This window comes from Cyprinodon variegatus, unplaced genomic scaffold (assembly GCF_000732505.1).
Source record: "Cyprinodon variegatus isolate N-32 unplaced genomic scaffold, C_variegatus-1.0 Scaffold610, whole genome shotgun sequence".
NCBI lineage: Eukaryota > Metazoa > Chordata > Actinopteri > Cyprinodontiformes > Cyprinodontidae > Cyprinodon > Cyprinodon variegatus.
Window position 1 is genome coordinate 459,921 of NW_015151063.1, and position 23,519 is coordinate 483,439.

Sequence of the window (23,519 nt, forward strand, 5' to 3'; positions counted from 1 at the left end):
AGGACCATATAGCGGCTTGGGTCGCATTGGAAAAAATCGGATTTCACAAAAAAATTGGAATTGAGCATTAAGGCCTGCAGTGTGAACGTAGCCTTAGTTGCAGTCCCATTGTTAAGTATGTTTTCCTATTCTGAAAGTACTGGTTCAGAAAAAATATTATGTATAATATTATAAATATTATTTAATTATATCAACCTCTTTGTGTTTTTTGTATGCAATTCTTTCATATTTGCCTTTTTCAATATTCTCCATAACTTAAGGTTGTAAGTCAACCTATTTTCCCTCAACTACAACGGTAAGGGAGATCACATCAACACAAATAATTCAGTTAAAAATAGCAAAAGCACTCCACACCAAAGCAAAACAAGAATTGTCACATATGACAACATAAGGAAGACCCTGCTGGGTTTTTTTCTATTGGAAATGTGACCAAAACTTTAAAGGTAAGAAACCAAACTGTCAGACAAACCATCTGTCATTGATAATCACCAGTAAAGCACTCTGCATGCAAGCAGAACAAGATACCGTTAAGATACCCGTTAAAACAATGAGGGGCCATTGTTTTTATATATGTTACTGTACAGCCTGTTAAACTCAATGAATTCCATATTTTCTCCATCTTATGTGGATTCTGTACAAACAAATGAAAAGTAAACCAACAATTTGACTTTTATTTATACTTTTGTAACAAACTTAAATCAAACCTTAGCTCATAAAGCATGAAAACAACTAGTCTCTGAAACATAGTTTGATGTTAAACCAGTCTTCCTGCATATATAAAAGCATCGCTTGCGGCTGCTGCTGTAGTACCTGTAGTTGTAACTGCTGTATTCAAAGTCGATGAGCATCAGCTTCTGTTTGTCTGAGCTGTGGCGGCCCTTCAGCAGCAGAATGTTCCCTGAAAGCAACCCAAGGATTGTTATTTTCTCTCAAACTGACCGAGGCAAACAGATACAGCGTAAAGGCAAAGAATGTGTTTTACCTTCTTGGCAGTCATTGTGGCAGAACACGACAGGGGAGTGGGTGGACTCCAGTAGCAACCTGATCACACACAAAAAACAGAAGAGTTTGGTCATTCTTACACGTTAATTTAGTGCATCATCACCCGTCTATGAAATCATTGAATTTATGCTTAAAATAGTCACATCTGATTATCTAGATGTGAATAATCTGCTGTTGAAAACTATTTGGTATCTCACTATAAAATGTTACTCATTACTGCAAACATTTACATTTAAGTACGTTTTTATGCTGAAATAACCGTATTTTCCTCTGATTTGAGCAGATCATTGAGATCATTTGCTAATCAAATATGATTTAAAACAATAAAGAAACTCTATTATCTTATTTCAAGGGTATAATTTCTAGACAAAAGCACTTATTCCAATGGCAGGTCATCTTAGCTACCTGCTCAAATTAAGTGCAAATGCACTTATCATAAGAAAGTGTTACTTCACACAGAATTGTGTCTGATTTATACTCTCATGGGCTCTTTAAATGTTTTATGCATCATCATTGGTGGCTCTAAGTGTTCTCCACATGTGCTTTGATAACTCCTCATTTTAAAGCCAGGCTTCACACACAGGAAGTCTGTGATCCTGGTAGCTTACTTTAGCATTTCCATCTCCTGTGGCAGGTTGTAGGCCAGCAAGCGGTTGAAGCGGCGGAGATGGGACTCTCTGGTAAAGTTCAGTTTCATGACTTGGCTAAGGTACCTGTTGAAGGAGGACATGAACCGTTACTCCAGGGAAGTTAAGGCAGATCTGCATGATTCATTTACAGTTATTACTAAACACTTATTAACGGACTTATATTTTTTTATTGTTATGATCATCAAGTAAACTCATGTCAGATATCTACAGCACAAAAAGAAATGTTTTATATTTCTTAGGATAACAAAATCAGCATCATCAGGCTGATATCATTAAACAGTCTGTGGAAGTACAAGGCATTCCTCTGTTAACCAATGTAAAATAAATCCTGGGGTTTTCAGTGAAGAAGATGCTATTATTTCATTAATACAATATAAAACATCTAAACTTGGTAATGATAAAGGTCGTATTATTTAGTTTATAAAACACCAAAGCTTTCAGACCGAACAAACTAAATTTATATGAAGAGTAAAGAAAAAATGACAAGAGTTGAAGTTCTATAAATATATTTTGAACTATAAAGAAAAACAAGCGTTCGCTGATGATGCTTTTCTATTCAGGATTTTCACTTGAGTAATGAGTTTGGACATCAGGACTGCATTGCAAACTGTTTAGCTATCATGTCTAAATCCCATACTTTCCAAGAATCAATTTTACGGAGCCCTTAATCTTATTTATAGGTTTATTTTTTTTATAAATGTAAAAGTTCAGTTTTATTTTTGATAGATATTTCCAAAAAAAGCAGTCACTGATTATTAAAGAGCAGACAGTAGGACAATGCTTGTGAAATAATGGATTGATTTTTAATACAAAGCATCAAAGTCAACAAAAGCTGGAAATAAAGATATTTTAATGCTTTTTTTTGTTACTAATATGCTCCATAAATCAAATCCCAGTCCCTTCTAGGTTCCATGTGTTATTCTGGTAGTTTCTGGCATCATTTTATTAAAAAAAACCTTTAACTCATTCAGAATTGGCTTTCCCAGGACACCAAACAGAGGAATTAAATATATTTTAACCTTTCCACTCAAATGTATGTTTATGATTTCTATTTTGCATTATTAAGAGGTCAAAGATGATTCATTCTGCAATACTTTGCTGCATTCAAGGGTAGAAGATCACTCATGCGTAATTTTCTTGGATTATTTTAAGTTTTTTTTTGCTGCAGTTGCAACATTTCTCTGGATCCATCTGGAAAACTGATGACGACATTTTACAGCCTTGATGTGGAAGTTTACAAAGCCGGGTCACAAGAAAGGTCAGAGTGCAACATGAGAGGATAACAGAGATAAGAGAGAATTATGAGCTTCGTCACAAATAGGGGAATGAAACAGCAGCATTTATTTCACCAATAGGACACCAAGATGATGCAACATATGTGACATTGGTAAAGCGCTTCGGAAGAAAAAGCTGCTTGATAAGCTGATATCTATCATGTCCATCACTTATCAGCAGTGCCACGTGTTATCTTGGAGAAACCTTTGGTTACTGATTAACCAAACCCTTTAAACCCCTTTTAGTTTAACAGTGACATATAAAACGGAATGACTCACTTCTCCATGGTCCCAAAGAGCCACTTGGGCTCCTTGTTGAAGGGCATCCTCATCCCATGAAACTTGGCCATCTTCTGTGCTACCTCGGCAGAGATGCTTGGGTCGCTTAACTCACTGGTGTCCAGTTTACGGCTCTGTAAAGATCACAGTATCACCCGCTATCACACAGAAAGTGGAATAAATCTTATCATTTGGTGATTGTTGTTCGGTTTTTTGTTATTTGTATTACAACTAAATGTATTGAAAATGCTACTTCAAGCCATTAAAAATATTTTCCAGTGTCAGAAACAGGAAAGAAGGTGTAAATATTTCCAAAGGAGCCATTAAGTGTCGGTACATCGTCCATTTTCTCGTCTCTGTATTTTAGTTTGTGGATACTCTGCTGCAAATGGACCTGTTACCAAACCTGAGCTGCCGGTGTTCTGCAAACATAGAAAATATACCCCTAGTGTTCTAGGTCAAAGTTTAAAGGTCATGTTGGTGAAAGTTTGGGTTTCTTAACAGATTTCCCATCAATGTCTGAACAAGATCTCACAGCTGTGCAGCAGTGGCGGCTCTTTCCATTAAGGCTCAGTGGTTCCCACACAGAGTCAGCTAGAGACTACTTTATTTATCTAAATCTGAAACTCAGTGGGGAGCAAATGTTTGGGGTTTTTACAATTTATAGCAACAGCTCAATAGTTCACTGAGCCCCCCACCCCCCCACACACATACACACATGCACACACCCACCCCTACACAATTTATGGATTAATCTCCTCCATGGGCTTTACTTAAATTAAAACAGCAAACTTCTCCAATAAAGTTCCAATATAAATCAAATTAATAACTGCCATAAAGGTAAAATGCAGATTTTTAAAATCAATTTTGCCCTCGGGTGTACAAAGTATACTGGTCCATGCTTCTCCAAGGAGTTATAGATTAATCTCGTGCTAATTGGAATGAGCGAGCCAGTTTATAGCACATAAAGTCAATGAGGTTTTGCTTCAGCCTCGTCAAATGTCTTTAAGTAGAAACATCAGCTTTTACATTTCTGCCCATCAGTGCACTGACTGTGAGAAAAAACATGTTTCTTTATAGCTTAACATAATTTAATCTAATAAAGTGGTTTCAGACACAGTTTTGTGGGAAATTATTTTTGTGATGATACTCTTTGTGATCCATTGGTTTAATTTGCTTTAGTCATGTTTTTATCTTTGATTGTTTTTACTCTGCTTTTATTTTCCTAATTTTTGTATTATTTATTATTTAATTAATGTAAAGCACTTTGAATTGTCTTTGGACTGTGTCTTAAAAATAAACTTACCTTGCCTTATTATTTCTAATGTGCAAAGATGTAAAACTATCACTAAAAATAGGGCACGTCGCTTCCCCATCAACCGAGCTAATTGCTAGCATGTCTTTTTCTATCATGTTACAAACGTTTAGCGTAATGTCTTCCACTTTTCAATAGTCACTGCCTTGCCTGTAAAGCACAGCAGAGAAGTTGACGCTGCTCCGCCATGCAGCACGGCCAGATGGGGGCTATTTAGGTGATTATTTAAAATTTGCAGCAAGTTGTTACAAACAAGGGTCTGTTTGTTCTTAGCATAAGGGCTAATGCGAGGCAACAAAGAACAACTTCCTTTGAAACATTTCAGCAGGTGCACTAGAGGGAGTCATGATTCTGCCCTTTCGGAAATTTTTGGTTCTGTTTCTTTTCTTTTTGAGTTTTCAGTTACAATTTCATTTATGTCACTCTGTTTTCTAGGTCATTGGTTTAATTTCCCTTTTGTGTCGTTCTAGTTGTTTTCTGGTTGTATTTAAGCACTTATGTATTTCTTGTTTACTCTCTGTTGCCCCCTAGTGCCTCTATCCATTCCCTTAGCTCCCTTCTAGATCCTTCCTTCCGCACCTGCTCCCAATCAGTTGATTACTCCATTCTATGTTCTGTTTGGCAATTATACTCCTCCTCTGCAGTTACTGTTTGCTGGATTTTCTTCATTTCCTCCTTAATCTATGTACTCCTGTTTGGTCTGGATCCTGTGTTGCGTGATAAGTTATCTTTTTATTTAGGTCTCTGTTGCCACCATTCACTATTAAATCTGCAAGAAGCCAGCTCAGCTTCCCTCTCTGCATTTGGGTCCTCTACAAACCTAAACACAACCTGACACTGGATTATTTTAATGCTAATTAAATCAGCTTACTGTGTCCTTTTTGCTAATAGCAATGTATTGTGTGTTTTTCCTGCAGTTGCCGACAAAAATCAGCCTGAAGCACATTATTCTTTTCATTAACTAAACTTGCGACATTTGCTAAGGTTAAAATCAACATAAATTACCATAATAAATAACTCCTAACACTGAGCAATTTTTAATCATTATTTGTTTTATCTGAAAGGGTAGAATCCAACTGGAGTAATGTATGAAGACCCCTGGGATGTTAATTTTTCATTCCTGCTTTATCCCCGATAACAACAGCAATATGGACTGTACACATAAACAAAAACATGACTTACAGGAACGTACTGCTCCAGGCGACCTTGAGGAAAAATGCCATAGAGTTTAGGCCCCAGCTCCCTCTCAGCCAGGATGGCAAACATCACACTCTCCAGGACCATGGCCTCTGCCCCCTGCAACATAAAACAGGCTATTTTTAAAGTCTGTGAAAAACCCACACCAACATTTAGATGTATCAGTTCTGTAAAGAAGAGCAGAATAAGAGTCACAGAAACTGAAATCAATAGATTGAAAGGTATTCCTTTCTCAGCTCACATATAAAACACTGAAACATGCCTCTTGCGTTAGAAGCATAAAACCTTTATAGCTTTTATGTTCCTTCTTTTCTAGTTTTGCTTTTACGTAAACTAACAATAAAAGACAAAGATCTTCAGTTTGCTATTTGGAGAAACCTTTCTATGATGCCCCGAGTCTTGAATCATCTAAAGAAGCCTACAATCTATTTTTACACCACAGTTTGAAGATTTTGCAAGAAAAACTAAGGGGCATATATAAAATGCGTCCTTAGCAGATAGCCACTAAAATAAATAATATATTTATCAATTCTTCCAGTTAGTGTTTCACCGATACCAGTATCGGGTGGGGCCCCGATCAAGCACTACAATGGTGGTATCGGTATTGGTGAGTACCAACAAATAGGGCATTGATACCATTATGAGAGCCAAAAGTTTAATCAACTACTGTCACCCATTCCAGGTAGGCAATAAAAAGTTCTTCTGGATTCAGTTTGTATTAGACTTTTTCCTACTTCACAAAGGAAGGCAGCAGCTTGACATGAAGCCATGATGGTGATTATTTTACATCCAAGTAGTATGCAGTTCTTCATATATACACACACGCATACATTTCTAACAGATGGTATCAGTATGGTATCGGCCAATACTGCGCAGCCAGGTATCGGGTATCGGTATCGGGGCCAAAAAAATGGCATCGCCGCAACACTACTTCGGTTGTTACAAGGGCAGGAAGGCACATTATTCTGCCCTAAACTACACATTAAAAAACTACTCCGTGAATATTTTTATTTAACACTAAAAGTGATAACAGTGATAAATATCAATATTATTATGTTACATTTAATCATTTTACCTGCAATGAAAGTTCTGAACATTAAAAATCAAAAGTGTTGTATTTTGACTGGTCTTTTCCTGTTAAATTTGATTTTATGATACTTTTTTTTATTCTTTTAACTCATGATCCATACTGTTTTCAACACTTAGATTTTTCCAGTGATGCTACATCACCATGTTGCTGATATATAGTGAAGCTAATGACCTTGAGAGAAATAAATGTAGGATTTTTAAGATGGAATACAACCAAAATGGTTTCCAAGGACTCTGATTTTAGGCCTGATAATTGAAAATGCCAAAACATTCCCAGGGTGAAGGGCATGTCAAACAGGGGAGTGGGTAAGATGGATGGGTGACTCTGAATGAGGAACAAATGTTGTGTTTAGGGTCTGTTCGGTTTGCCTGCCAGACCGGAGAAGAAAAGAAAAAAAGAACATTAAACCTTGGAGCTGGACTTGGCCTTCTGACTAGCAGTCACTGTTGAAGTTGCTGAGGCAGGAAAGACAGCCACGTCTTTCTCACTTTATCTTGCAGATTCACAAAAGTCCCACGCTGACACTTCCCACCAAGACTTCAGCAGGAGCTCAAGTTTAATGAAAAACCTTTGCATTCCAGCAGGATCACGTGATCGACTAAAGCCCAATGCTTTTAGGAACTGGTTTCACCTCCAATCTATTGTGTGGAGAAGACTGAAACCTGGCAGATTACCAAATAGGATGGACCTTACTGGAAGAAACTGAACCAGTTAAATGTATGACCAGGTTATCAGTGGATTTGTCGGTGGGAAGATGTAGCTCATACTTGTGAAGTTTAAAGTATTTTTTTTCTTGGTAGCAGATGATAAACAAAGATGGAGATTCTGGATCAACTGTTCTTTGGGTTTTGTTTAGGGTTTAAATAAAGGAGGATATCTCACAACTAGATATAAGATACAATCTTAAACTGGTACTTTAACTATAAAATTCTTCTGGAATTATCGTTAAATTAATGATTAAATCATGTACCATCAGTTCTAGAAAAGAACTTCCAAATTGAGCTTTTGCTCATCCAAGTGGATGTAGCACCAGCAACATTAGCAGCTATTGGCAGTCACATTTGTTTAGCATCGTTTTATCATCTCTTACACCATTAGGTTTGCCAACCGTCCATTGAAAAATTTAATCGTTCTGTATTTAAAAATAGAAGTACCTGTCCCGTATTTAGTGGAAAAGGAATGCACTTTGTCCCGTATTACTGTGTGACTAAAAAAATAGTCAGTAAAATGCTAATGGAAAATGAAGGGCACGTTAGATACAAAACTTACGGTAAACTTGTTCCCGGGCCCTGACCTGCATTGTTACCAATGAGCTGACAACATATATGTTACGATCCAGAATATCCTCATCCCATTGGTCGAGCAAAGTGTTGCTTGAGGAAAAGACAGCGGGAGACCACAGAGCAATATGGGGGATAAACGGAGTAATTTAAATGCTGACGCTACTTTTGGAGGCGGTGAACCTTCGCATAGTGATGCTCCTCCTCGGAAAAAAAAAAAAGGCTGCAGAAACATAGGGAGGAATGGGGAAAAACAAATACCTGGGTGGAAAAAGTCCACAATAATGACTATAAAGCACACTTTCTTTTTTCTGTAGCCCATGGCGGACTGTCAGATTTGAGACAGCATGCCGCCAGTGGTGGACACCTGCCTGGCATGCACATGAGGTGTCCCTTTTTTGTTTTCAGGGAGTTGGTAACCCTATAAACCAGGGGTCTTCAACGTTTTCCAGACAAAGGACCCCAAAACGAAGGCCAACCGGAAACCCCAAATAATATAAAGAAAATGAAATAGACCCACACTAACACAAATACAGAAACAGAAACAGAAAAAGAGAAACCTGGGACTAGGAAAATAAAACTAATTCTGATTCCTGGTTGATGGGACAGGTGTTGTGAATGAAACGGTGTCCAGCTTGAAAAAGCTCCTCTGTGTCACTGAATGTGTGCATTGATGAATGAAAGACATCTGCCTCAATTTATCTGTTGACTATGAAGTGTTAAATTCATGTTAATGTGTTTTTAAAGACATTTCAATTAGTGAAAATTTGCAGGGAGAATATAAAAAAAGGCTAATCAACCAAAACTTCCGCGACCCCCATGCAGTACCTCTGTGGACCCCCTAGGGGTCGCAGACCCCTGTTGAAGACCTCTGCTATACACCATTGATAACAGTTACAGAAACAGCAACGCTTACTGGCCGCCTGCAAGGGATTCCCTGATCATTTAGAGATAGAGATGGACGCTATGATAGCAAGGCGGGCTAATGTTAGCATCAGTATACAAATGATGTAATTCACGGAGAACCGAAATGGTTCTTTCCACAAACCATAAATTTGGTCCCTTGCGGGCCGACATTTTCCAGCAGCTTTTATTTGAAGCTCAACACACGATTTAACATGAAAAAGTCTGATTTCCAGGCTGTAACTCCTTCAAAGAAGGCTGTTAAACCAAAGGAAGGTCTAGTCTTTCAGGTGCGTTTTACTAAACCACGTCTTTCATTTTTGGGTTTTTGATACAAAAAAAAATATAAAGCTTGATCCCATTTTTGGATCCATTTGAATCTATAGAAAATATAAATAAAATCACTATTTATGCTGTATATGGAAGGAAGGCAAATATTTCAAGGTCTTTGCTGTTAATTGAGATTATCACCTACAGGTACTGCTCAGGTAATATTCTTTTTCTGTACATTATTTCCATCTTAGCTTTTACCATGGTGAACCTCTTAGGTAAACACAGAAAAGATGTTTCCCACTGATGGTCCAGCAGGAAACCAAAAGAAACCAGAACCTGAAGGAAAACAAAGAGGCTAGCTTTGTGGCCTCTGAGAGGTTTGGACCCAAACTGTGATGAACCTCTGAGAATCAACACTATTCTAAAGCTCCAACACAGAGTCACAGCACTAAATGAACTCATTAGAGGTCACAGGGATTGCTTTTTTAACGCTGTTCAATAGAAATAAGTTTTAAAATGACACCTGAAGACGTGGAAACTCCAGTGGAAGGGAAAAAATGTGAAACGGACTAAATGAATTCAAAGCTTCAATGTAAAACTAATTAAAGTTGTGTTGACAGCAGTTACTCTGGCATTTTGGGTCATTTTTTTCTGTGCTAAGTCAGCTGCTCTACAAAAAAGAAACAGTAAAACATTCTTAAAAAATATTTGTTTCATTAGACCAAAGAAACTTAAGCTTTAGATGAACTTTAACCAGGTAAGAAATTTTAGATACAAAGTGAAGAACCAAGTACAGTCCCCACAGCATTAACCGCACGTTTGTATGTTACTTACTGCTAATTCTACCTCTACTGTCTTCAGATCATAGCTGACATCCAACATTTCTATTCTTGAAAAATGCAAACTCTAGCTTTATCTCCTTGATTCTAGCTGACAGATGTAGCATCCAGTGTGGTCTTATTTTGGAGTCTGTTATTGTCTGTAAGCTTTACAGATATTATCAGGTTGTTTTTCTTAATATTGATACTTAGAAAAGAAAAGGCACCAATTGGGCATGATATCGTTTCTAAACAGTATAAAGAACATTTTTTTTAATCTCTTTTCTGCCTTAATAAACATGCACTTTTAATTTTTAACCCTTCTTAACAACATTTTACGTAGATTTAACTTGTTGTTGATGCTCATTTTTAATCTTGCAATTTGCATCACATCAGATATTTCACACTTCCACACCCAAATGTCTCTACATCTGAAATTATAACCAAATTTTGTATTATTTTCTTTATTCATTTTGGATTTATTTGCACATTTATTTCACTAGCATGAGTTTCTGTTAGGATCGTATTCCCCATGTTGAGATTAAATCAGGCATTACAGGCTAACAAAGAACCCAAAACGACTCCCCATTTCTAAGGGGTGGACCCGTTCTTCTGGTTCAATTTGCATTTTTTCTAAGCGATTTTTTGGGCTACTATATAAAGCTTTGGACTCAATGCTAATTGTTAGATTTTTAATTGAAAAAACTTCCTGGATGGGAAGGGAAACGTCTTCAAACTTGGAAAAAGTCCAGTGGATTGTTTATTTTTTGGTATGCCTTTAAATATTTATCTTTTTTTTATCTCTTCTGTGTCAAACTTTATATGGAGTATCATATATTTTCCTGGGTATTAATATATATGTTAAAATTGCATTGCAATTAAAATTGCCTATATGGGTATATACTTTATACTTTGGTTGTAATGGGTGGTTATTTAAGCTTCTGTTGCTTCCGTTTCCTTAAATCAAAAAATCTCTGAACTTAAACATCAGCTAGGCATTTTAGTTTACACAATGCTCAGTGACTCATTTTTTTATTTCAGACCACTATCTGTACATCTAGGAGATAAATATCTGTAAAAATCCTAGTAGATCCAGATCTACGCCCAACAAATCATCACAAATACAGCTGCTTTGTTTTTGTTTTTCTTTATGATCCTCAGGCTTAATATCAACCAGTTGTCCCCACTGCATTTAAATTCATAAATAAAAAGAGTTATTCTCTTATGATTGGCCTATTTGTGTAAAAAAAACAATTAAAGTTGATACCTGACAAAGTGGCCACTGATGCTGTATGCTAAAAACTAAAATAGTAGAATAACAAAACAAAAAACAGGCAATAAAAGCAGAAGAATGAGGAAGGCTCTCCTGATGGGTCAAGAAAGATATATTTCTTAAAGATACAGATGTAAGAAAATAAAACCGCTTTTTTCTCTCAAGTACAAAAAAAAAAACAAAAAACATTAGAACTAAAAAGATTGATATTTTGTAGAATTGCTGCAAATAGCTATCATATTTTCTGAAATGTGACAGAGTTCTTGGAGGATTTTTTTTAGGCAAAAACCAGTTTAGACAGACAGACAAACGGATCATCTTAATATTCTGTGGACAATGAATAAAAAACTCTGTTCTCCCTTTGAGTAATGTTTCTAAAAGCATATCCCCTGATCACAGGACACAGTGAACACTTCTGAAATGACTGAATGTATTTAAAGAACAGATCATTCTGCAGCGCCTTCTGTTTCCCATTGCTCAAACAATGCTCTCTCTCTCTCGTTACATAAGGCCTTATCTGCAGGATGCTGATCACATGCACTTTTAAATCTCCAACGTGAATTATCCACATTACCATAATCATCTTGACACAAATACTGCCAGACGGCAAACTGCCTGACAGGGAGCCTACATCTAAAGCACCAGCAAAGACTCCTGTACAAAAATTCACTAAAACAGAAAGTAAATATGGTATTTGCTGCAATTTTTTTAACCAATACTGTACGATTATGAAGGTAAAAATGAGTAAGGCGTCCTGTAATTAAAGCACATTTAGTCAATTCAGACTGATTCCAATTAAGGCAGAAAAAGAGGGACTAAAGTTATACTGTCATAAAAAATAAGTCATCTCCTTTTCTTCTAAAAGCAGATTTTACCACCCCCCACCCCCCGACACCTGCTCATTTTTTAGGTCATACTCTAAAATAATCAGAAATTAGTCACTTTTGATAGCTTTATAGTACCTAACTCTTAAACTTTTTAGATTTATAACCAGAATATCTAATGTTTCCTGATGTGAATCCATGTATAATTAGATTATAGATTAAGTATCAGATTATTGTGAAGTGTAAGGGAAATCAGTCAGAGGATAAAGTTACAAAAAATGATTTTTATGAAAACATATTTATCCAACCAAATTATACAAAATATGCTCTGACTTATAGAATATTGTAGCATTTTTTTTTCAAATTGTGTTTGAATGTTGCTTGTTTATATCAAAATAGCTAAAAAAGTATTTTTAAACCAGATAAATCCACATTTTGTACATTAATTTAAATATTCTCAAATTCAGATTTTCTGCAGAGGCTAATGCAAAAGTTAATTTAACAGCTTTGATTTTGCGGACGTCTACCAGGCCATTTGTTTTGCAAAGCCAGCCTGCTGACTGAACCCTGGTGTCCCCGTATTGACCGTCTGACAGCAACACTGTCCTCCATCCACCTCTGTTTCATTTCCACTGACCTACTTTAAATGACAGCGTTCTCTTCGGTTGTTTATTTGATTTCTCTCACTCTCCCTGCATCAATTGAAAAGTCAGCTATGAATGAGTAAAAGCCACCAAGGCTCTCTGTGGTTGAAAAGCCGCAGAATTGTGCAATTCCTAGCAGAAAAAGTCCTTCCACCCACAGCTTCCTGAAGCTAGACCGGAAACACACACTTCCTGTTGTAAGGCTGGCATCCTCTGCTTGTGTCCCTGTCATGTCATTTTCACCTCCAGAACAAACCGAGTCTGATGCAAACTTTGTTCCCTTATTATTATTTAATGACCAATTGTTATTCTGGTCACGTTTTGGTGCTCTGAGGTATTTCGCGGCTGGCCTTGGAAAGCAACACAGGTGCAGAGAGAGCAGCCGACAGCTGCTGCTCTGACCTCCATGCTTGTTTTGAGATTCACATAGAGCAGATTCTGTTAGGTTACTCATTGTTATTTGAGCAACTTCTACTCAACATAAGTTGATTGATGTGTCAGTACATTAAGATAATTGCACTTGGCAAGAATATAAAACATGATTTTAACAATCATGATACACATACACTGCAAAAAAAGACCAAAATGTAAGTAAACCTGCTTGAAATAAAAGCATTTTCACTAGACTTGAGTATACATATCATGATCTGTAATACAATAAGATTTTTGCACTCAAAACTTTTCTATGACTTTGTTTCAAGCGTAATATAAATAAAATCATCTTATTTAAAGGCTAAATACTCATTCCATTCGCAAATAGATTTACTCACCTGCAAATAAATTTAGTTGAAGAAATTCTTACTGTTAGATTAACTTTTACAGTGTATTTAAATACCTAAAAAAAAATTTCCCTTCAGAAACTGAAATAAATTGTGTTAACAAGCACCTGAAAGAAACTCATTTTAGGTTAAAAGGTTCTAGATTATGCTGCAAACAGACAATTATTGCATTATTAGTTTAAAAACCAATTATACTGAAAATAACTCTTCGTTATATGATCATTTTTACTTTAGAAATATTGCACCGTTTCTATTTACAGCAATCAAATGACGGAGTAAACACACAGTCTTCTTTGTTTGACGTTAGGGTTGTCAAAAGTATCGATACTCAAAAAAGTATCGATACTGAAACGTTGTATCCGGATACAATACTCGTTTTTAAAAGTATCGATACAGTGCCACCACCAGTGGCACCTAAGCAGTGATTCATCTAAAGTGCAGAATAGAGGAAAATGCACTTTCTGAACACTGCGTGATTGAATAATTCTACGCACTTTTCAGTTTCAGACTTTTTTTTGTAACAGGTGCAGCTGCTGAGAATTATTTTTGTTTCTTAACCGGTTTGGCTAGTGTCATTGTTATGTGTGCAAAGCATAGCCAAGGAAGGAACACTTATTTTATCAAGCTTGCTTAATATTGTGCACAGCATACAACCTCAAAATATTGTTCTTATTGTATATTGTATTAATTTATTGTATTTTATTTATTAATGAAAATATTTCTGTAGAATTTTGGAGTCTTTGTTTCTATCCTTGTGGAATCGAAAATGGTATCGACTATCGAATATTTTCCTTAGTATCGGGATCAAGTTGAAAAGTTTAGCATCGTGACAACCCTATTTGACGTAGAAAATTGTTAAACCCAATCACAATGTCTGCAGCAGGAAGACAAGTTGCCATAAGAAATAATAAAATAAAAACACCCAGAAGCTGATCACCAGCCAATACAGGCTACTATACATTTAATAGGCATTAAAAAAAAGGTTGCTATTGGAGCACTGCTGTTTCTGCATGCCATGCACACTGCAGATCAGTGCCGCTACTACAGAATCCATGCTACCTAATTACATGCGACATCATGCTGATGTTCTATCTGCACTGATGAAGATTTACTCAGCTGGATGCTTGAAAGTGGAACTGACAGCATAACCTACGTTAGTAAAAACTAGGCGATTATTATACTTTATATGATGATCATTGATAGGCCTAAATATTCATTGATAGTGTTGAAGTATAGATTATAAAACTATGGAAATGTAAAAACAAGGGTAGGATTCAATGACCTCTTTCTTGCACATGATCTGTAAATGCATAAAGTTAATTATTTGTCAGCTTCTTTTATTCTCCATTAAAAGGATGAAGTTAAAATCTACAACCTCTAAAGTTACATTTTGGTTGGATGTGGAGAAAGGCTTTTGCTAGATCTAAATGCAGAAACCCATGCACAGAAAGATATAGACGATATAGAATGCATATTTTATGATTTCAATGCAGTATCTCTCTGCATATTTTAAGCAATAGCGAATCGCTTTTGTTTACTACCATTAGCGCAATGTCACTTGTCTCCACAACAGGCGCTAATGTTCTGCAGTGACGTCTCCTGAGGCATTTATCCCATGTCCCTCTAATCCAGATCAGATCTAACTGGACCAGACAGCACTGTTTGGAAAGCTGAGACTAGCCACTATCACAGGGTCAGCTCTTCATTAGCTCAGATTAAAGCCAAAGGAAGCCGCTGAGGAGGAGCAGTAATCTTAAGGAAAGATGGTGTCATGGTAACGATAGCTCACTGACTGATGACCTAAACACGACCACATGACCAGGAGTCATTGTTGAGCTTTTTAGCGCGTGGCTTAAAGTCACGGTCACATGACGTGTTGTAAGACAGAGCATCTTCCAGGTCACTGGGTCGGAGCGTTGCATGCTGGGAAAATCCTGTTGTTGCTTTTAATAACACATTAGTGTCTGGGTTCTTTAGTTTAACCTGAATGCTGATCATGAGGTTTGTTTAATGTATAAACAACTTATTACTGTATCAGCGTGTTTCATCCTTGTCTACCTCTTAGGGAAGTAAATTGAAAAGTCAAGGATCAGAAAGTCATTGTGTAGTCAGGTGCTTCTATCAGCTCGTCTGCATGCTGTAATTTCCCATTTTTAGACAAATAAAGTTGAATTGAAATAAAATCTTTAGTTTTAAAAATGCAAAGTGAATCAGTTTATACGCTGATTAGACCTCCTGAAAATAACCTATAATGCCGTTAACAAGTCTTTGGAAAAACGTCTTTACTCTACTTACTACTTGCTTTTTTACTGGTTGTTTTCTATTAATATATTATATATCATATTTAATTATAATTTGCTGCTTTCTGAGTGATTCTTCTGTGCTGTTTTACTAGTTAGGATGGTTATATCAACAGAAAAATTACATAGGAGGAAAAAGGCTCATACATTTTTTTGTTCCTGTTTCTTTTATCTCATCTTGTACAATTCCTCAACAGTAAATTTGTTTTTGGGGTCAGAATTTAGCAACAAGGTGATTCCTAAAGATACATTAGCTAAAAATCTAAAGCTAAAAATTTTTTAGATCTTCAGCAAAGTTTAATTAAAAGGACTGAAACAAAATCAGAATAGGAATAATAAATCCTTCGTTTTCAAGGAAAATAGTGAAGCAATTAAACTTAAAAGTTTAGAGTTTTTTTTTACAATAAGCTTGCACAGAAAACATGGATGCCATTTGAAAGAAGAAATAAGAAAATATAGCAAAAAGATTTTTTTAAGGTAGTTATTTATTCATGTCTTAGAAATGTGTTTAAGAATTAAAATGTGAAGAAAGTGGAGAACAATATTCAAAAAGGCTGCAAAACTATTGATAATACACTTAAAATGATTGTCTCATTCATTGATGTCCATATCCTAATATTATCTTGCAGCCGGAAGTTAAACTGCTTAAGTTTTGGACGTTTTATAGTCAAAGTAAACATGTTTAAGATTAAGCGACAAAAAGCATCAATAATACATCCTGTTTCTCTGTTTGCATGCTCTTATTTTGAAGTATTTGAAAGACTCCCGCCGCATTAAGATCTTAAAACAGTTACGGTGACCTTGTGCTTGAAGCGAGACAGAATTCGATTATTTGTTGGTTAATGGATTCAGATGGAAAGGGGGAAAAAAATAGGATGGATCAAAAAATGTCCTGAACTTTATCAGGGTCATGCAGTGCCAGAAGGTTAAAGCAGCAGGCAGGAGGGAAATCTACTGTCATCTTCTAGTGCTCTGCAAAAGTTTTCACATTTTTGGGGTTCGCCATGTTGCATCATTAAACTTCCGTTAAATTTTTTTTCTGATTTTCTGATACCAATCACATTAAGTAGTGAACAGTTGAGAAGTAGAAGGAAATCTTTTCTAGAATGTTCTTTTGGCTCAGAAATAGCTCCACCTCTGGGCAGATCTTTGCATCCTCTTTGTAAAAATGGTGAATTCCCAGACTTAGATGGAGAGCCACTTTGAAGTTGTCACATCTTTCTACAGATTTTCAAACTGGGAATTTGACCGGGCCATTTTTAAACATGCCTGTTTTGATTGAACATTTCACTGTAGCTCTGTCTGTATGTTTGGGGTAAACCTGCTGGAATATAATCGCTCCCTCAGCTTTGGTTTTCTGACAGTATTTCCCGGTCCCTGAATAGTTAGTTTTGGTCTCAAGTGACCATAACACCTTCTTCCACATGTTGGTTTGTGTTCTCCACGGCTTGTGGGAAACTTTCTATCAAATTTAGGCTGTATGGAGTGGACTTTGTTCCATTATTCTGGAAATTGTAAATGGAAATGTGAAAAAAAAACACACATTTTGTAAATTGAAACTTAAAAAAGTAAATCCAGAAATAAAACTTTATGTAACTTTATAACTAACATTTAAGTTTTTTTTCCAAATATATTTTTCATCTTTTATACTTTTTTTCTATGTTTCAGATTGATTTTCTAAAACTGTATTCTTTTCATATTGCGACAGTGGCGTTGGATGCAGGAGTTTGCCCTGAAATCGAAGGGTTGACGGTTCAAGCCCAGACTCCGACTTTCAGTGTCGTTGTGTCCTTGGGCAAGACACTTCACCTGCATTGTCTACTGATGGTGGTCAGAGGGTGGCGCCAGTGTACAGCAGCCCTGCTTCTGTCAGTGAGCCCCAGGGCAGCTGTGGCTACAATGTAGCTTGCCACCATCAGTGTGTGTGTGAATGGGTGAATGAATGTAGTGTAAAGCGCTTTGGTCAAGTCTCCTGACTTGAATAAAGGCGCTATATAAGTACAGGACATTTACCATTTGTTTCCCATTCTCTTCACTTCAAGCTAGATAAAAATGGAAGCTATTAATGCGCTAATTGACCAATATAAATGTTGCTAATGTTTGACCAATGTTTTGTCTTCCAACACAGGAAAGCCCGCCCCCAGAAATTACGAGAATATAACGTGGAAAACGCAATTTGAAAGTAATTCAATTTTTTATATTCTATAAAAAAAAAAAAAAAAGAAAGCATAAAATCTGTACAAAAAAAATACATTTGAAAATATAAAGTTTGAGAAAATAAATTTTAAAACATAAACTTAAAAACTAAATGTTAGGAAACAGCAAAGTTAGTCTCGCTACCTTTTTTTTTTAAATTAAAACATTTCTGAAAGTTTCTTTTCTGGATAGCATTTTTTATTTCAAAATTTCAATTATAAAACATCTCCTTTGCTTCCAAAAATAATGGAAAAACGTTCCCCCCATGAGCCCGGGTGTTTTTATGGCTTCTTCTCTTATCAATGTTCTCCTCGCCCGTCCTGGTCAGGTACGTTCGCAGTCATGACATCATCCCAATTTTTTTAATGATGAATTCTTCTCCCTGAATAGACTGCTGTGTTCCTCAGCCTTCACATCTTCATAATGCTGTTTGTTCAAAACCCCTAAAAACAACTGTTTTTTTTTCTTCTGTGACAATTTATACTATTAGTTGAACGCAAAAAGAAAAAAAAACAGGTTTCATTGCAATTTGTTAGTGTCAGATTAAAACCTTTTTAAAAAGCATCATTTTTCTTTCAATTCACGAATAGGAGATCCTCTTTGTCGGTCTAACACATAAAATCCCAATAAGATACGTTGATGTTTGTGGTTTTTGGTTGATTTTCTGACTGTTGAGTAGAGGAACATGCGTATCATCAGCAATCAGTAAAGAAAAACAGGAATTCAAATGGATGTCAGAGGAAGGATGACGCAGTATGGGGTGTGTATTGGGCAGAGAAACAAACTGTACGGCAAGCAGCACCATCATCATCATCATCATCATCATCATCTGTTACTTACTTGGAAGTCATTCTCTTTGTTTGACTGTCGGGAGTCCCCTTTATTACAGGACATCTATCAACAAGAGAAAAAGGAAAGAACTATCCATGAATAAAGGCGAAGCCAAAAAAACGGAGCATCATCAACCAAAAAATGAATGAATCAATAAGACCTGACCATCTACAGACAGTAGTGAGTAATGAGTTCAACCACACACCATTAAACAGCTCATCTTCCTTTATCTAGCCGCTGTTTCACCCGGAAACCCAGAGAGAGGAAAGAGTGCAGAGTTAAAAAAAAGAAAGGAAAACCTGCTGCCAGATGTTTGTGGTCGATTAATTTAACTTTCTCATAATCCAGCCGTGCATATCTTCACTGCTGAGAAACTGCTTCAGCCATTAGAAGCTGTGCACACAAACGCTGGCGCCTGACTTCTTTAATCATATTAGCTTTCTGATTAGGCGACACTAATTCCCGCTGAGAGGCAGCGGAGGATGCTGCAGTTACCTTGGTGAAGGATGCAGCGCTTCGGATAGTTCGGACATCCAGAGCAGTAAAAACTGTTCACACAGCCATTAGTGATTAAGCAAACTGGAGTTAATAACTTAATGCAGGACTAATTAAGTCAGACGTTAATGTGTTCTTGGTATAAACTGGTTTAAAAGGTAGCAAGAATTCTAGTTTTGGTCCTTATTCTTCATTAATCATCTGGAATAACTATGACTGGCTTAGATCAGGGCTTCAGGACCATCTTTAGGATCAGGGGAGATGGTTTTCTCAACCATTGTGATCTGATCCATGAGGGAAATGAAGGGCAGATATATATCATGTAGAGCTGAAACAATCGGATTAATCATGATGGATCGATCACTGAAATAATCATCAACTTATTTAAAAATAGATTAATCATTAACTGGAGTGTAGAGAGTGTAAAATATGCCTTCAGCTAAAAGAATAACCCACTTATATTATATCATTATATTAAAATATATATATAAACATTTTGCATTTATAATTAAAAAAAAGTTTTCATCTGTCAGAAGGAAAAGTTTTATTTTCACATGGGTTAATTGTGTAAAAAAAAATCTCATTTAAGTAACCTTTGGCTATCCAATTATTCATCGATTAATCAAAAACATTTTTAAAAGATTAATCGATTTGCTAAATAATCGTTAGTTGCAGCCCTGCTATCATGAAATAAACAAATTTACCATAATCCACGATTCACGCATGAAAGTGTAAAATGCACAATAAAATTATTTTAATTTCAAATGATGGAATAAATGTCATTTAAGAAATACATTTATTTAGAAAAAGGATATAATAATATTTTGTATGCATAAATAAATATAGAGTGAATTACTTCCGTGTGTTTTTTTAAGGGGGTCTGCTGCTGTGATGCTTTTGGGGGAAATGTTTGGGAACTCCTGAGTTGCGCCTTATCTTTGGAGTCTTTTTCACAAACTTCGGTGCCGCAGGATGATTCCTGCTTCATGATACTTTGGGCTTAACATCCACGCATGTAAAGTTATAAGGCAGGAATACAGACATGGGGAAAACGTTTGCGTCGCTGTCGAAGAAATCCCTGGAAAAACTGAGAGCAAACGAGTCACTTTCATGGGATCAGATGTAAACCAGATACTGCTGGTTAAATACACCTACTGACCATCGCTTCAAATACAGAAGTTTCATCAGTTTGGCCTTAAAGAAGCAACAGTCATTGAGTTTGGGAAGATCTATAGAGAAATTCCCTTTAAATCTGAATCCAACAGTCCACATAGATCTTCATAATGTATTGAGCTCCAGTGTGCAGCAACGCCAAGGCAGTGGATTGTTATCTTTCAGGCGGCGTGGGCTTGCTGCTAACTGAGGTAGCTACCCGGACCGACTTTCACTGCCTTTCATGCCCACACAGGATCTAGAAACCTGAAACTAAACTGTTGAGGCTTATATAGAGTGGGGGAGGGAAGAATGAAAAAGCAACAGGGCAGTGAGCAAAATGCGGGTTCATAACAAAAAATCCCGTCGCTGATATACTTTCATCTTCCACTGATATGGTTCAGCTCCGATGGAAAACATTCAGGATGCTGAGGCTTGTTTTTACAGCTGCATCTTTGCAGTAAAGCAACAATAGCTTATAGAGACAATAGCAGATGGACGATGAAGCACGGAGGTGGAGAGATAATGATTTGGGATTGTTTGCTTAATTTCTATTTAGTTTATTTATATAGTGCAAATTCACATAACATGTCATCTCAAGGCACTTTACGGAGACAATTCAACCAGATCATACAATCAGAAAGGTTCAGTTTTCTATGTAAGGATGTAGCGACAGTGGAGAGGAAAAAGTCCCTTTTAACAGGAAGAAACCTCCAGCAGAACCAGGCTCAGTGTGAGCGGCCATCTGCTGAGGCAGATAAAGAGTGAAATCTAAGATATTCTAACAAACAGCGAAAGTTTGATCCAAATGGAGTAAAGGCAAGGCCACACCACTCTGTAGGCTCTGATGCACTGAAAGTGAGCAGATCTGGAATAAGAAAAGCTACACATAAAGAAAAGAGAGCGCAGCTACAACAAAGACTGTAAACCCTCACATTCCACATCCTCCCTAACTTCTCTCCTCTAGACGGCCTCAGCCAAGCAACACCTACAGCTTCCACAGATCTCTGCAGCTCTGAGTTCCTTGGAGTTCCAGGAAGGCATTATATCGTTATACTACTGTGTTCATTACCACTACGAGGTAATGAACGTTCAGTCTAGGAGGAGATCATTAAAAATGACCATCAACATCCAGAATAGGTGATTTCTGCCCAAAACCTTTTCTTTTTGTTGTGCGTCTCTGTAATAAGGACGCCGATGATAATACAACACTGATTGGCCCTCTACTTCCAGAAACCGCCTGTCTTTGTCCAAGTCGATAAGAAGTTGCTCTGTAATGTGAGATGTGCTTTTGGGAGGCGTTGCAACTGGATTTGACAAAAAATCTTCAGCCTTTCACATAAAATAAATCTTTAGATCGAGAAGACAATTCTGCTTCCCTGTATTATGGATTTATAAGTGGTTTGCATCCAATATTTAAATAAAAATGTCTTCTTTTTGGGGAATTATTTAAAATGAAAATGGTGTTTTAATTTAAAGATATGGATCTGTAGTTGCGCTATTTTACTTTGACAAGCTGGATGTTGCTAACGTCGTTCTTCCTGTTTGATACGATGGCATCTCCAGAGCTTGCCCATTCCAACGGACCGAATCAGGGCAAAAAAATGGACTTTGCGGTGGAGGATGGAGAAAACAGACATAGGCAATGAAGTTCCGACAAGTCACGGAGAATCTGGAATGGTTCTCATGTATTGACATAACTACGCTCCGTGGGGCGTTTGGGAGCGGTTTGTGCCCCGCATTGTTACTCATGTAACCACATTTCTGTAGCTCGGAGAGAATCACTACTTTACTTCACTTTCAACTCCTCCCATAGAGAAAGTTCACTGTTTATTGAAATGTTTTATTGATTTTATATGCATATATATATATATATATGTGCTTCCCAAGAAGGAATTTGTGGAGGATTGAGTGCGGTTTGACAAGGCGGATGCATTTTTTTAATGCATATGATCCAAATTTTACGTTATGTCAGATGCTAAATTGTTTTCTGTTGTTTTTAAGCCTTAAATGAAAAAAAAAAAAAAAAAAAGAATGGGTTGATCTACTGCTAAAACATCCCACTGAATTCTAAGTTGTATTTTATTTTTTCTCGTGACAGTATTCATATTATTTTTATTTTTCCACTAAATCCCAAAAGATGGATAGGGTTCAGACGGTTAACTTTCCTTTGCTGAATGATCTGCTGATGTGCAGAGTCAAAATCTTAAAGCTGACATCTTTACAAGTAGAAACCAAAAGGCAGGGATTTTTAAAGAAGGAAATGATAAAGAGACAGCTTGCAGCTTTTTTGTTATCCCTCCACTCTGTGTCTTCCTGCCGCTGTGCTACATGAGTGTGCGTTAAATCTTTATATTAGGCTGAGATTTCAGAGATCTCATACTGTACCGTGTTTTTTGGTGGGTTCACCTGGGAACAAGAGTGCCCAAGGCACGCTCCTTTGGGGAAGCCTACGGCAAAGAACACATGCATGTACAGCCATGGGGGTACATCACTATGTACAACAATGGCTAACACGCACACTCGCTCTCACACACACACACACACACAGTCGTGAAGGCATAACTACTAAACATACATGCATACTCTAACATCGGCATATGAGCTACAGGCGCGCACACAACTGCGACCTTTGATGGCGGCTCTGACACATCACACTGACCCCTGTTACATGAGTCATCTCTGAGATAAAGGCAAACAGGCAGACGGCTTTACTTCAACAAGGATCTACATACCACATTTCTGCTGTTAATAGTGTGTAAAATAAAATAAAAGACTAAACAAATGTGGGGTAAGATAAGTGTCAATAAAAACATGATTTTGTATAGGTAAGTTAAAAATGTAAATAAATGTAAGATTTGTCTTTGTTTCTTTTTGTCTTTTAAATTAACTGACATCAGATGTTTCATCTGTGAGAATATGAGTTCAGATGTTGGGAATACAA

At 36.7% G+C, this 23,519-nt stretch overlaps 1 protein-coding gene across 2 annotated transcripts in view; it reads right to left on the reverse strand.

Moving 5' to 3' along the window:
* Positions 1-23,519, reverse strand: part of LOC107096276 (choline kinase alpha-like) — a 32,291-nt gene that overhangs the window by 4,942 nt on the left and 3,830 nt on the right. The window contains exons 3-8 of one of the 2 annotated variants that reach the window (XM_015392857.1): positions 18,938-18,991; positions 5,703-5,816; positions 3,206-3,339; positions 1,611-1,715; positions 983-1,041; positions 811-898 (exon numbers count right to left, since the gene is read on the reverse strand). In XM_015392857.1, coding sequence (XP_015248343.1) covers positions 811-898; positions 983-1,041; positions 1,611-1,715; positions 3,206-3,339; positions 5,703-5,816; positions 18,938-18,991 — 554 coding nt within the window. The remainder of the gene's footprint in view (positions 1-810; positions 899-982; positions 1,042-1,610; positions 1,716-3,205; positions 3,340-5,702; positions 5,817-18,937; positions 18,992-23,519) is intronic. The other variant, XM_015392858.1, reaches the window with a different exon arrangement.